General features: G+C 44.0%; 1 protein-coding gene across 2 annotated transcripts in view; it reads left to right on the top strand.

Moving 5' to 3' along the window:
* Nucleotides 1-11,896, top strand: part of Mark1 (microtubule affinity regulating kinase 1) — a 98,319-nt gene extending 86,423 nt beyond the window's left edge. The window contains exons 15-18 of one of the 2 annotated variants that reach the window (XM_051148079.1): nucleotides 698-862; nucleotides 2,290-2,541; nucleotides 8,012-8,056; nucleotides 9,942-11,896. In XM_051148079.1, coding sequence (XP_051004036.1) covers nucleotides 698-862; nucleotides 2,290-2,541; nucleotides 8,012-8,056; nucleotides 9,942-10,296 — 817 coding nt within the window. In that variant the 3' untranslated portion in view covers nucleotides 10,297-11,896. Of the gene's footprint in view, nucleotides 1-697; nucleotides 863-2,286; nucleotides 2,542-8,011; nucleotides 8,057-9,941 lie in introns of both variants that reach the window. The other variant, XM_051148078.1, reaches the window with a different exon arrangement.
* The last annotated feature ends 3,780 nt before the right edge of the window (nucleotides 11,897-15,676 follow it).

The following is a 15,676-nucleotide window of genomic DNA, read 5'->3' as shown; positions in this document are numbered from 1 at the left end:
TCCTAACGGCTGCCTCCCCTTCCTCTGAAGTCTGGCCATCTCAACTGAATGTAGAACCACAGACTTCTTAGTTGTATTGCAGTTGGAAAAACTACCTGTTGGGTACCTCAAAAGGATGAAGGCTCTGTTGCGATGACACCCTGTTCTCAGATCTAGCTGTCCAGCAGGACAGCCCGTTCTCATGTTAGCTCTTCTCAGTTGTAGGCTGTGAGAACACACGGAACGACAAGTGTGGCTCCCTGCGATGTGACAGCCTGCAGGCTTGATGGTTGGAAATTGATTCTAATGTACTATTTCTCTGATATAGTGGCTAGCCTGTTGCTCATGGGTGAACTGACACGGTGATGTAAGCTGAGGGAGGTGCTGTCTGCAGAAATGGTGTTTTCATATGAGTTCCTAATGCTTAAACAGTGTAGGGAGAGTGACAGCACCACGTCACACAGAACTAGTCCAGCACAAGTGAAGAGAGCCTCCAGCAGTTGTCACTTGGTTTGTAGATGTCACATGCACAACTGTGCCCTCGCCCTCCTCCTCCTCCTCCTCAGACTCACAGAACAAAACTCTGAGGCTGTTCTGTTAATCACTGAGAATGTGCTTGGTTCTTTTAAGCATTGCAGTCATCAAAATGTCAGTTGATTGGGATTCAGGGAATCTTTCTCTGGCTTAGTAATGGTACTTTTTCTTCTTTTATGTCAAGTCTTACAGAGATGTCTGCCAGCAGCATGTCCTCTGCAGGTTCCACTGTGGCATCTGCTGGCCCCTCAGCACGTCCCCGCCACCAGAAGTCTATGTCGACCTCTGGCCACCCTATTAAAGTTACACTGCCAACCATTAAAGATGGCTCTGAAGCTTACCGGCCTGGGTGAGTCCCACTTATATTGCATCTCTGTAGTCACTGTCTCCTCAAGAGCTCTCTGCAAAGATGTGGTAACAGGAACATTTTAATTGTTATATGCACTTATGTGCTTTAAGAGTTATCTAAACTACTTGAAATCATTTTCAAGAACCTTCTTAAAGGATTATTTTTTTTACTAATTTATTCTTGTTACATCTCAATGTTTATCCCATCCCTTGTATCCTCCCATTCCTCCCCCCCCCATTTTCCCATTATTCCCCTCCCCTATGACTGTTCCTGAGTGGGATTACCTCACCCTGTATATTCTCATAGGGTATCAAGTCACTTCTTGGCAACCTGCTGTCCTTCCTCTGAGTGCCACCAGGTCTCCCCCTCCAGGGGACATGGTCAAATGTGAGGCACCAGAGTACGTGAGAAAGTCATATCACACTCTTCACTCAACTGTGGAGGATATTCTGACCATTGGCTAGATCTTTTTAACCCACCCATAAAACATTGCTGCCTAAACTGGGCGTGGTAGCACACACCTTTAGCATTCGGGAGACAGAGGCAGAAGGATCGCTGTGAATTCGAGGCCAGCCTGGTCTGCAAAGTGAGGGACCCTGTCTTAAACTGCCCCCAACCCCTGAAAAAAATGAGACAAACAAAAACAACCCCTGCTCGGGATCCCAGCCTTGGGTTCCAGCAGTTCCATTATTAGTGGGGCAGGCTCAGCTGCTCAGATATAAAACTCAATTCATGTTTTAAGTTTTACCTCTTGGAGGAGTTCTAAAACTCGGGGCATCTTAACATGTTATTGCTTCAATAATTAGGTTTCGTTAGTCATGTTGATAGCACCATGTAGCATTGTATCCTTAGGTCTAAAGTAGAAACATGGTAATGTTGTGAAAAGGTTTTTTTTTTGACAAACATAAGAGAGATTGAATAGGACATGGATTTAGACAGGGACTGCACTTAGAATCCTGGCATACCTCACATGCACAGCATAAATACCATCTCATAGTGTGTTTTCAGTAAACTTCACATGATGTCATACATGGAATTTATCATGTGTAGTGTCATATCAGTTCTTAAATTTTTTTTTAGATTTTGAAGCATTTGGAATTTCAGATATGCAGATTCCATAATAAAAACTACATACGCAGCATCAGGCTGGGCATTCCAGATTCTGACAGTGTTTGTCTTTACGTCAGTAACTGCTTGATCTTTAACTACCAAATTAAGATACAATAAAAGTATAGTTTTAAACTGACATCTCATCCTTGTATACTGATTACAAGTAAATTAATTGTCCCTTGCACCTCATTTCTGATGTGAATAAAAGTCATTGGGGCAACAGAAATAGCCACGCTCCCCTGCCCCCCCAGTTTTTAGCTGAATGAAAGCTGCTCTCGTTGTTATTGTGAATGATACGTCTTAATTTCTCCCAGCAGTGCAACTCAGAGAGTGCCTGCAGCTTCCCCGTCTGCTCACAGTATTAGTGCCAGCACTCCAGACAGGACCCGCTTTCCCCGAGGGAGCTCCAGCAGAAGCACTTTCCATGGGGAACAGCTCCGAGAGCGGCGCAGTGCAGCTTATAATGGGCCACCTGCCTCCCCATCCCACGAAACGGGCACATTTGCACACTCCAGAAGGGGAGCGTCAACTGGGATCATAAGCAAAATCACTTCCAAGTTTGTACGCAGGTCAGTACTTTTTCTTTCCTGTCACATCTACTATGATTTTTCTAGAAGGACTACATGGCATCTCACTAATTTTGACAGGAACTAAGAATTAAACACTAGGAATAAAACAATAGTCTTTTTCCTAAAGAGAAATAAATTAAAAATAAGAATTTAAGGGCTGGAGATGTAGCTCAGCTGGTGGAGTATTGCTGTGGATGCATGGAGCCCAGAGTTCAGTTCCAGCACTGTGAGGCCCATCCCTCAGGAAGTGATGGCAAGAAGAGCAGAAGTTCAGGACCATCTTCAGCTGTGCAGTGGGTCTGAGCCCACCTGAGATGCAGACGGCTCTGTCTCAAAAGAAAACCTGAAGCTTTGGTAGAGCAAAGCAAACCCTTCACATAAAACTGTTTTGCCAGGCATGGTGGTGCACACCTTTGCTCCCAACACTCAGGAAACAGAAGCAGACATATCTCTGTGAGTTCAGGGAAAATCAGGTCCACATAGCAAGTCTCAGGACCGCCAAGACTATAGAGAGAGACCCTGTCTCAAAAAGGGGGGGGGGGAGATTAGCTAAGATTTTTAATGTTTTTATTTAGGAAAAAGAATTAAATATAAGTTTACTATATTCCTTCAAAAATAATTAGTTTGCATTGTTTTACATAATTTGTTTATTGAGGTGGGAGGGGGAGTACCTGCATGTGGAAAGAGGGATCAAAGCACCTGTGTAAGAGTCAGTTCTCTCCTTCCACCATGTGGCCTCCAGCGATCGAGCTCGCAGCATCGGAGCATCAGGTGTGGTGGCAAGGGCCAGTACCCACTAGGCTATATGTATTATAGTGTGTGTGTGTGTGTGTGTGTGTGTGTGTGTGTGTGTGTGTTTAAAATTCTTTCACATCGCATTTATCACTTAACATTTTGTCTTTGTATAAAGGTTTAAGGTCACATAGATTACTTAAAAACTGAACATCAGAAACTGGAGAGACGGCTCAGCAGTTGGGAGCACTGGCTGCTCTTTCAGAGGGCCTGGGCTCTGTTCTCAGCACCTACATGACAGCTCACAATTGTCTGTAACTCCAGTTCCAGGGAATCTGACATAATCATACAGACATACATGCAGGCAAAACACTAATGCACATAAAAATAAGAAAATTTAAAAAGCCTAAACATCAAAATAAAGACAAGATGGATATGTGTTTAATAAATTTATAATCTAGTGAAACAGTACAACTGTACTTCATACAAAGTTGTGCTTGTGCAGGGCACAGTGCACATAGATTTTATGGGTTACTGAGCAAATGCAGACTGATGTAAATTTGACCCATTAATATCACTGCATGTGCTGGAGAGATGGCTTAGCGGTTAAGAGCACTGGCTGTTCTTCCAGAGGACACGGGTTCAGTTCCCGGCCCCCACATGGCACCTAACAACTGTCTGTAACTCTCCTTCTAGAGGATCTGCCACCCTCACGTGGACATACAAGCAGACAGAACACCAGTGCACACAAAATAAAAAGAAATAAGCACTACTTGAGCCCTGCTACATTAAAAAACAACAACACATAGAGATGAAGAGGGTGTTATTTGTGCCCACCAAAGTCTTGGAGTCATAGAAGAAGCAAATCTGTAAGCAATAAGCAGTGGGCTGAAGCAGAATGCAGCTAACAAGGAAAATGTTAGGATGAGTCAAAGGCAAAGCTTGATTGTTTCTAAGGATTTATACCATGTATTCGTATGAGCTAAGCCTTGAATCATGAATGGAGAGGAAATTATACTTGTATAAACACTGGTATTTACTTGCAGTGTCTGTGGTGTTCCTGGTTTTTCAGTGAATGAATAAGCTGGGCATGATGGCTCATGGCTTTAATGCCAGCACTCAGAAGGAAGGTGGACTGCTCTTCCAAAATAGCAACCCACACAAGCAAACAAAGCACGGGTGGGTAGAGAAGAGCAGCAGCCTCCTCCCTCTCTGTGTGTAGGACCACACAGCTGAGTTCAAACCCTAAATCTCAAATGCAAGGGTCTTAGCTGAGACACTTGGCAAAAGTGGAAGCAGACCACCTGACTGTTCTGAGAAGACCATTTGTAAAGGTGGGAAGGAATCAATCCCAAGGCTACTGGGAGGATAGAAAAGACTGAGGGTGAGCCAGGACCAAAGCTGAAACTGTCTGTGCATGTAGAGGCGGAGCTTGCAGGCACTGGCTCCATGAGGCTAGAGCCCTGGGAGATCTGGGTTCAAGACTGAGGCGCTTTAATTGAGTAGGCACCTTCTGTCGCATCTCTAGATCACCAAGAGAAGACAGACAACTGGCAGAGAGACAGTCCGAACTCTGCCCTGTGCACTCTGTTATTTAGAAGTCACAGGAAGGCAAGGAACCTGGGACATACCAGCCAAGGAGCAGGGGCAGCTGGTTTGTGAGACAGGAAAACCCAGCTAAGAGAGGGGCATGGCTCAACCTTGAAAGACACAACAAATAACCCTGCTTTAGCTACCGCACCAGTAACCGACAGTCACACTGGCACTGTGCAAACAGCTGCCACACCACTCTCTGACTCCTTGCTGACTGTGGGCGGACTTGTGTCTTTCTCTGCACACCTGCCAATCAGCACAAGGGAGTAGCACTGTCCCCCCCAGTCATCTCTGGATCAGCTCCTTCCCACCTCCGCCCTTCTCAGAACTGCCAGGGTGGCTGCTTCTGTCTTCGCTGCCACTGCCTCACAGTCAAAACCACTGTCAGTTTTCACCTCCTACCAGGTCACTTCATCCACATACATATTTTTTGGCAGTGTAGTTCTGCTGCCACTCCTTATTTAAAGCTGTCCATTAGGGCTGAGAGCGTACTCGCCTAACATCACAAAGCCTCCAGTTTGATCCCCAGACACTATAAAAAGGAAAACAAACAGGAAAAGTGGCCTCTTAATTAGCTCTCATCTTGCTGGGAATTTAGATGCATACAAGGCTTACATCGAATGCCTTCTCCTCCTGTCCCACTCTTCCCATTCTTCCTACCGCATACACACCTCTGCACATCTGTAGGAGTTTGTACCCATGTCCATCCTCCTTGAAATCTTGTGCTTCAAATGCCTGCCAAGTACTTGCTGCTTCTTCTAACACCAGGCCTGATGTCTTCCTAAGTGAAAGGAATAGCTTGTGTGTTCAGCTGAGTACAAATTGCTGTCTATATAGTATTTGATTTTGTATCACAGAGCTATGCTTAGCTGCATGAGCTGTTGCAGCCAGCTGTGCTTCTGTTCCCCTGTTTGCCTCACTTTGGGCGGTCTCGCTGGTTGTTTGACACTGCGGCCCCTCCCACGTAGGCTGGACCAGCATGGGAGTGGATTTCAACTCTTACAGCAGAGAAAGTGAGGTGTAAGGGAGATTCCACTCTTGATGCTTAGAACTTGAACTCACCTGCAGTGTACTCTGTCTCCACGCATAGGACAGAAAAATCCTAGAAGACTTGTGTTGCTTCCAAATACAACTCTTTCATCTTTGCTGTAGGGGTCAACGATGTGACTATGTTTGTTGTTGAGGTATAGCGCTGCCCTTCCATGCAGTGTGTCACAGCATCTACACACAGCTGAAACAGCACTGCATTGTGAACACACTTAGAAATATGTTTACATCAGATTGCTATAATAAAAATTTTTTTACAGATGGCACTGAGTATTAATGTCTGCCTAGTGAAAATGGCAATTATTAAAAAACAGAAATTTAAGAAGCCCTATTTAAGAATGCAAATACAAGCCGGGCGTGGTGGCGCACGCCTTTAATCCCAGCACTAGGGAGGCAGAGGCAGGCGGATCACTGTGAGTTCGAGGCCAGCCTGGTCTACAAAGTGAGTCCAGGATGGCCAAGGCTACACAGAGAAACCCTGTCTCGAAAAAAAAAAAAAAAAAAAAAAAAAAAAAAAAAAAAAAGAATGCAAATACATTTTGTTATTCTTTTTGCTTCTGAAATATGTTTTTTGCACAATGTATCTATGGAAAAGGGTATATAGTTAGAGCCTGCAGGCTTGGAGTGCTTGTGCCCAGACTGAGCTTGGTGTGCAGCCGCTCTGAGCTAATGTGGTAGATGAGAGGAGGGCGGTGCTGGTTTTAGATCTGCAGTGTGTATTTTACATAGAACTGTAAATGCAGAAAGGCTAAAACATTTTTTAAAACACTTAAGCATTAGAGATGGTGATTTCTTAGCTTCTCAAAGTATTTTTGTTCTATCATAAGCCACCTCTTAAGATTTGCATATTAAGCCAGCCAGGGTGGTGCACACCTTTGATCCTAGCAGTTAGGGAGGCAGAGGCAAGCAGTTCTCTGTGAATTCAAGGCCAGCCTGGTCTACAAAGGGAGTACAGGACAGCCAGTGCTACACAGAGAAACCCTGTCTCCAAACAAACAAACAAGATTTGCATATTAAATTGTAACTTGATTCAGTTTCAATTACCTCTGAAATATCAATGTAGTTAGAATTTTAGAAGACTTTAAAATATTAATTGCCTTCAATGTAAAGACAATTAGCAATTTTTAAAATTTCATTTCACAGATAGATATCTAGGTAAGATGATTGTTCTGTTTATAATTCAGTCTGTGTTTTTAGACTCACCTTCTCACACAAGCATCAACATTCATGACTTACAATGCATAGATTCTTAGCATAACTTATAAAAAATTGTCTGCTTAAGAATTAGTATTTACCGGGCCGGGCGTGGTGGCGCACGCCTTTAATCCCAGCACTCGGGAGGCAGAGGCAGGCGGATCGCTGTGAGTTCGAGGCCAGCCTGGTCTACAAAGCGAGTCTAGGATGGCCAAGGCTACACAGAGAAACCCTGTCTCGAAAAACCAAAAAAAAAAAAAAAAAGAATTAGTATTTACCAAAAAAAAGAATTAGTATTTACTTTTAGAAAACTATATCGTTCTCACTCCTTCCTTCCTTCCTCCACCCCCCCCCTCCTCTCTAGCCCCCCTTACCCCCAGGATATCCCCCAGGAGATGTGCCCTGCTTTCCATGAGTCTGGTCCTCATGCTTGTACAGGGCTTTGCCCTGACCTGTCTTCTCAGCCCACTGTCTCCTAAGCACAGCCATAGCTGCTCAGCCCAAACTCTGTGATTAGCTGCACATTTGCTCAACTAAGCAATACCCTCTAGAAGTGCATGTAATAATGTGAAGTTTAAAATTGATGCTGGTAGTCGTTAAACCCTATCCAACCATAGATTTTACTAAACTAACCTAAAGATAAATTATTAAATTATGGTTGTAGCTTGGAATTGGAGGAGTGTGTTTATAAAAACAGCTAATTTTTCACCTGATACCTCCTGTCGACAGTATCTAGTAGATGCTCAAGAAATGGCAGTAGCACGTGTTATGGTGAAAGTGTGAAGGAGGATTCAGACCCAGCCATAGGGAGCAAGCTAACTTCAGTGTCATTTTCATTATAGATTTTCTTGATGTTCTTTCGGCTTAAAAATTGTTAAATCTCAACCATCTCTTTATTTTTAAGGGATCCAAGTGAAGGGGAAGCCAGTGGCAGAACCGACACAGCCAGGTGAGCCACGGGTGCCTGGTCCTCCCACACCTGGTGACGGTGGGCAAGGGGATGATTTGATAGCATCTGCACTTTGAATCTTTATACGTCGCCCCCAGCATGTAACGAAGTTCAAGTCTATCAGCCTTACGTTTGTAACTCAGACACTTGAATTGCATACTTGGTAAAGAATTGGACTTTTTGTTCTGTCAGAAAAGTAAGTCAGAGCAAGGGATTAACAGCTGAGAGTGCCCTGCCCTCTGTCTGTAACGTGGTGTTGCTAAGAATAGCCTGCATGGAATAGTGCAGAGTCCCGAGGAAACCAAATATGCAGAGGACTTGACTATAGTAATGTACTCAGGTGGGCATTCAATCTTGGACCACACTCTAAAACTTTACGCTGACATGCTTTCTGGGTTTTCACCAGAGAAAAATGAGAAGAAATACTTACTATGTCAATTTAATAGTCTTTAGCATATATTTTCTTGACTTATTTTTTTAAGATTACAGCTTTTAGCACTTTGGGGACTCAGGTATTGGGAATGAAAGAAACAGTCTTTTTGTGTTCCTTTTTATATTTTATAATATATGTTTTTATGTTATATGTAAATGTATATGTACATATTTATAGGTGAGACATAAATGTCTTTCAAAGATATAATTTCTTCCTTAAATCACAAATGAGTGAGAAATATATATAAGCAAAAATTGCAGCTTATCTATATTTGGACAATATATTTGGACAATTTTGATACAGTGAACTCTGTATCATGGAAATCCATTACATTCATCTTCCTGTGGTTACTTGAGATGGTTTTCTGGCTCAGTGTTATTTGTGAGATACCTTCACAGCAAAGCTTGATGTCTCGGTCATCTCTTGTGCCCAGTGTAGTTCTGGATGCCTGGAGTATGTCAGAAATGAAGCAGGCAGATGTCCTGGAGCTTACAGTCCAAGAGTAGTCACGGGATAAGTAAGAAGCCGGGTAAATGGTCGTTAGTGTATTTGACTGGCACGAGCAGGAAAGAGAGAGCAGAATAAGAAGAGTGGTCATGCTGGGTCAGGAGTCGGGGTAACTAGGGACTATGGTAGAGAAAATAAACAAAGACTGGAAAAACAAGAGGTTGTCCATGTAGCCAAGGGAAATATCCTGGCATGTGCAGGAACTTGGAGAGGAAGAGCATGGAAGCCAGCACGCCCCAGCAGTCAAGAGCAGAAAGGGAAGTGATAGACAAAGGTGGAGGCCACAGGCTGCCTTCTAAGCCAGCGTGCAGAGAGAAATAACAAAAACCAGAGCAAGGATGCTGAGATAACCTGACACAGTGACGGCACGCCCCCTGTCTCTTGAGTTGAAACCTCGCTCCTTCTGTAGCCGTTATTACAGTGCTCCTACACAAAGGACAGGGAAAGAAAAATGTGTTTACACTTCAATACTGTGATTTATAAGGGGAATCCTAGTGGTGCCTGGCATGTGTCTGTGTGTATCTGTGTATAGGTGTGTGTCTGTGTGTGTCTGTGTGTGTGTGAATGTGGGCGTGGTATGGCTGTCTTTGTAGTGTGCATATCTGTGTGTGGATATGTAGAAAGTATAGAATCTGTTTTGTAGAGTTGACACCAAAAATATAGGGGAAACTGTTAAATATTCGCTTTCGGCTGCAAATTTCTTCCCAGGAACAAACGTACTTAAGGAAGTTTGCTGCTTTAGACTGAAGACGCTAATCCCCACAGTAGATGGTGCCTGGGTCTGCTACAACGTGGCGATAGCATGCGTCTCTGGTCCCTCTAGGACTGACTGCAAACTGGATAGTTCCTTAGGCATGGAATTATCATTCACATTTTATAGTTGAGGTGCCTTTGCTAAGTAGGACTTTTGTTTTCATTTCTTTCCGCTTTGCCCTCTTCTTCTAGAAGTGCATCAGGGGAGCCAAAAGAACGAGACAAGGAAGAGGGAAAAGACGCCAAGCCGCGCTCTCTGCGGTTCACGTGGAGCATGAAGACCACGAGCTCAATGGACCCCAATGACATGATGAGAGAAATCCGAAAGGTATTAGATGCCAACAACTGTGACTATGAACAGAAGGAGCGGTTCCTGCTTTTCTGTGTCCATGGAGATGCCAGGCAGGACAGCCTCGTACAGTGGGAGATGGAAGTCTGCAAGCTGCCTCGGCTCTCACTGAATGGGGTCCGCTTCAAGCGAATATCTGGGACATCTATTGCCTTTAAGAACATTGCATCCAAAATAGCAAATGAGCTTAAGCTGTAAAGAAGTGTCAGCTTCAAGGTCGGGGTAGATGCACCCACATCCAGGTACAGTCTTGAATGTACTGGTGATGCCTACTGTGGTCCACCTGTGAATCCCCCATGTAGAGTTTGTCCTTACTGCAATAAGGTTATACATAGTTGTGAACTGTAAAATTAAAGTCAGTTGAGCTATCATAAGAATCTGTAGCTTAAAAAGTAGGTTCACATGTACAGGTAAGTATATTGTGTTTTTCTGTTCATAGAGATGTATAATAAAATACGATTGCTTTAAAACCTGTATATTGTCTAGATCTCCACACGGACGTGTACGTTTAATGCTTTGAGTTGAAAATGGTTCTCCCTGTTACTTACATTTTGGTGGGTTTTTAAAATTCTTACCTCCATCATGCTATTTTGAAAATTGTGTCCAGGATTAAAAGCGCACAGAGATAGTCTTTAAAATTGTAGCATGAACTTTATAAAAAATTATTTTAAAATCATATTTAATTTAAACCAGCAGTTGACAGTGGATCGGTGTCATTCAGTTCTCCTGCTTTTCCCACTTCCAGCTTGTGTCAGACAAGGTGTAGTTAGGAGACACAAGATGTTTACAGTGTCGGCACCGGACTCTTCTAAACAAAAAGAAAATAAACCATAGCTTTGCCTTGAGCTAACTCAGAAGTTCTGAGGGAAGAAATTAAATCTTTGCCAAGCTAATTTTGCCCTTTGTTTTCTGACCTGCTAACTAGAAGCAGAGAGGGATGGAATCCGTGGTTCGCCTGCCTGTTCCGAAATAAGCCAGCACTTACTTAGGTTAGCTGCCTTCGGGACACGCAGGGTGACTGTGGAAACACAAGCGTGTTGGGGCATCTCATAGCACAAGCTCCTCTGTATAGTGTTGACGAATGCATTGACTAAGACATGATGCCGCCTCAGGAATTGACTGGCATTGGGAGCATTTGCCCCAGTGTCTTCCCAGCCTCCATCCACCCTTTTCCACTGAAGTATCTTGTACTCAGAGACCTGTGAGCAGGGCGCGCTCACCACACCTGCTCATTAGGATGTCTGCTAGCCTGATGGTTCACTCCACTCCCTCAGAACTCATTTGTTTTCACTATTTTGCCTAAGTCCCCACGTTTCTTCCACATCATTATGCCTGTAAAGTGCAGCTTTGTAAGTGGTCATTTGCCTTCTTTCATAATTAGTGACATAGGCGACGACGTAAAGCCACTAGTAAAGGTACATTTTTTAATACTCATTATTTTCTACTGAATAGCCTTGGAGGTTGACTGTGCAATGTTATTTAATGTTGTAATTACTGTAAGATCAGCATACGGGCTCCATCTGCACACTCCTGAGAAGTAGGAAATGTACTCAGAGCTTATCTGTTGAGAGGAAAGTAATGCTGTGATCAATGCTGTCATTGGGACCTACAGATCAATGCTTGTCATTGGAAACTACGCTGCTGGAAAGCCACCAGTGCAGGTGATGGGCTGTTCCACCACAATGGCTTCCGGTTGAAGATGGTTTTATCTTCTGTACTGTACTGTGATGTAGCTTTCTTCTGTAAGTCTGTTCCAAATGGTGTGTGTTCCTGAGCCTTAGAGAAGGGCGGTGTTGGGGGGGAAACAACAAATGAGAATGTGTAGCCCCTTTTTAACCTGGTGTTCATTCAAAACATTCGATGCAGTTCCACATTCACTCTCACGGTGCACACTGAAATCTTACTTGAACAGATCTCATAATAAAGCATTTGTCTTTTGCTCTTTCTCGGGTTGTGACTTGCCTGTTTTCTACTCAGAAAGCCCTCTGTGTTCTTTCCTGAACTCTGAGTTCACTCGGCAAGCAAGCGGTGAGCTTTGCAAGTTCTTAAGGTGTCATATGGCAAGAAAGGTTCATCTTTTTACAGGAATTCCAGTCACTGAAATACTTTTCAGAACAGACGCCCCAGACATCTTCCAAGGCAGAGGCAAGGGGCACCTGTGTTTCCTCACTCCATCGAACCCCTGTGTTTTATGGAAGGATATTTTATTTCTTTATGTTTTATGAACTAAAAATGAGACTTAGCGTTTACTTTATATTCTGTTTTATATGTTCATGATAACATTATTTTGAAGACTCGGAGTGATTTTAATATATTTACATAGATAAATACCTGGGTATATGATAGTGGGATTTCTTTGGCTCCGTGGAAGTACTAATTTGTATCATTTCTTAGAAAATAGGACAAAGTATTTTATTTAACAACAGCAAAAAAAAAAAAATTTAATAGCAAAATAAAGATGAAATCCACTTCAGAACCTTGGCCCAATAATGTTCTGTGGAGTGCAGTGTGACTTTAAACACAAAGATCTTATTGTGGGTGGGTGAGTGACTGCCACTGAAAGTGTTGTTCCAGGCCCAGCTTATTTTTGTTTGTTTTTTTTTTATTTGTTTGTTTTGTTTTGTTTTTCGAGATTCTCCATGTAGCCTTGGCTGTCCTGGACTGGCTTTGTAGACCAGATTCCCTCGAACTTACAGAGATGTGTCTCTGCCTCCCAGAGTGCTGGGATTAAAGGTGTGTGCCGCTGCCACCACCTGGCCCAGGCCCAGCTTCTTGTGAGTAAATGATGCTCTTGGCCTGCTGGAGTTAAGATGCTCTCTGCCTTGTTTTTACGATGCCTGTGGTGGGAACAGTGACTCTTAAGATGTATAAAGTGACTATACAGTTTCCACCTCTCCAGGACTACAGTTCATTTGGGAAGCTGATGGGAAACATGTACACCGTCAAAAAAGACAAACAGGTAGCATTGAACGTGACAAAAGTCTGGACACAGGTGGCACACACCTTTAACCCCAGCACTAGGGGAGGCAGAGGCAGGCAGCTCTCTGTGAGCTTGCGGCCAACCTGGTCTACAAACTGAGTCCAGGACAGCCAAGACTACACAGAGAAACTCTGTCTCAAAAAAACAAAATAACAACAACAAAAAATAATAATAATAAATAAGTAGAAAGGAAGAAGATAATAAATGACCCAGAAACGCAGGATAGAGTGAGTTCTGGGTGATACTAACAAGGATAGCCAAGAAAGTCAGAATGGGGAGGGTCTCTGGGGGAGGAGCCTATGCGAGAAGAGAAGGTAGACAGAGCTGAAAGGAAACAGGCAGGTAGATTGCTGCAAGTTCCAGGCTAGCAGTGCCACATGATATGGTTTCTCCCAGCAAACAAACAAAACTACACACAGAATGTATTGGTGACCTCAACTTGCACTTAATCTGTTTGCTCATTAATTCAGCAAATGCATTGAGTGTGAGGATGCATCATGCTCTGGCTTCTAGGGAAACAACAGTTTAAAAAAAAGGGGGCCTATATCTAATAAAAATATATAGAAAGATTTAGAGAATGGAGCCAGGAGGCCTCTTTTCTTTTCTTTCTTTCTTTTTTTTTTTTTTTTTTTATTAAGAGATAGGATTTTTTTTTTTTTTCTGTATGATAGCCCTAGCTGTCCTGGACTCATCTGTAACTCCAGTTCCAGGTCACCTGATGGCCTCTTCTGGCCTGTGTGACCGACCACCAAGCACATACATAGTACACATACAAACATGCAAAAAATAATGTTTAAAGAAATCAGCGCTGTGATGGATAGCGCAATTGGCAAGGTGCTTTCCATGTAAGCATAAGGACCTGAGTTTGATCCCCAATACAAGACCCACCCAATGGGAAAGAGCCAGCCCCTGACACTATTGATGAAACTGTGCTACGCTTGCAGACAAAAGCCCAGCAGACTGGTCCTCTGAGAGGCTCCACCCAGCAGCAGTTTCAAAACAGGTAATGAGACTCAAAACACAACCAAACATTGGGTGAAGCAGAGGGGGTCTAGTGGAAAAGTGAGGGGAAAGATAAAAGGCCCTAGAGATGACAAGGGCTCTGCAAGACCAACAGAGCCGGCTAACCATGGTCCAGAGGGGCTTGTGGAGAATGAAGCACCAACCAAGGACCATGCATGGACTGGACCTAGGCCCTCTACATAGACATAGCCAATGGGCAGCTCAGGCTTCATGTGGGTACTCTAAGGGGGGCTGTTTCTGACATGGACTCTGTTGCCTGCTTTTTGATCACTTCCCCCTGGCAGGGCGGCCTTGCCAGGCCACAGAGGAAGAGGATGAGCTCAGTCCTGATGTGACCTGATGAGCTGGGGTAGGTGGGTAGGGGGACTCCCCTTTGGTGAGGAATAGGGGTGGGAGAGGAAGGGTGGGACTGAGAGGAGAGAGGGAAGGGGGCTATGACCAAGATGTAAAGCAAATAAATAAAATTGTAAAAGGAAAGAAATAGAAAAACAAAACCAGCTATGGTAGCATATGCTTGTAATCCCAGTACCGAAGAGACACAGAGGTGGGGCCCTGGGGCTTACTACCAACTAGTCTGATTGGGGACCCCCAGATCCCTATGAGAGACCCCATCTGAGAAAACAAGGTGAGCGACTGCTAAGGAATGACACCTGAGATTGACCTCTGACCTCCATATGTATATGTGCACTCACTAGGTGGGAGACTAGGAGGCCAAGACAAGGCTGGGTCTACAAAGCAAAAACTAGAGAGGAGAGAAGAGCTCCAGGGACAGAGATTGATCAGCATAGACCTGTGGGAAAAAACTACAGGCAGTTCAGGGAGCACCCAAAATAGCTCAAGAACCATCAAACTCCTGGCAAGAGCGCTCTATCCTCCTGCCAGGCATAGAAGGGTTTGCCCCTTAGCCCTGGACTTATTGGGGCTGTGCTGCCGTGCAGAGAAACACATACCTCAGAACAAAAGTAGGGGTGACACACACCTTTAATTCCAGCCTGCGTAGGCAGGCATTTCTCTGAGTGTGAGGCCAGCCTGGCCTACTGAGTGAGTTCCAGGACACCCGGGGCTACACAAAGAACCCCTGTCTCGAAAAACAAACAAAAGCAGGGCAGGACTAACTCACGAATGTCTGTTGTTCAGATTATTAGATGAGGGCATCAAAACACTGTGTTCAAAAAGGGCAAAGAGTGTGTGAACTGGAGAGGCGGCAAGTGCAGACAGCGCAGGTGCCCGCCAGGGTTACATGCTTTTCAGTATCTGGGAAGAATGTGCTGGGTGCGTTTGGCGGATTAGACACCAGAGAAAAGACAGGGGAGTTGAAGATGACAGTAGAAACCATTTTAAATGAACAACAACAACAAATCCAGCTGAAACAAGATAATTAGCTCGTCGGGAGGAGCCCCCGGGGAAGGAGGGCAGGGAGTAAACGACATTTGAAGACAGAATGGCCAGAAGTCTTCAAAAATTTTGCTCAAAATCATAAACTCATGAAGCCAATGTTGGTTAACAAATACCAAAGAAAACTGCGTCTGATTTTCATACCATAACTTACTCAAAACAGCACTTAAAACCAGCCAT

This window comes from Acomys russatus, chromosome 6, assembly GCF_903995435.1.
Source record: "Acomys russatus chromosome 6, mAcoRus1.1, whole genome shotgun sequence".
NCBI classification, from domain to species: domain Eukaryota; kingdom Metazoa; phylum Chordata; class Mammalia; order Rodentia; family Muridae; genus Acomys; species Acomys russatus.
This window is presented reverse-complemented; position numbering and strand designations above follow the sequence as displayed.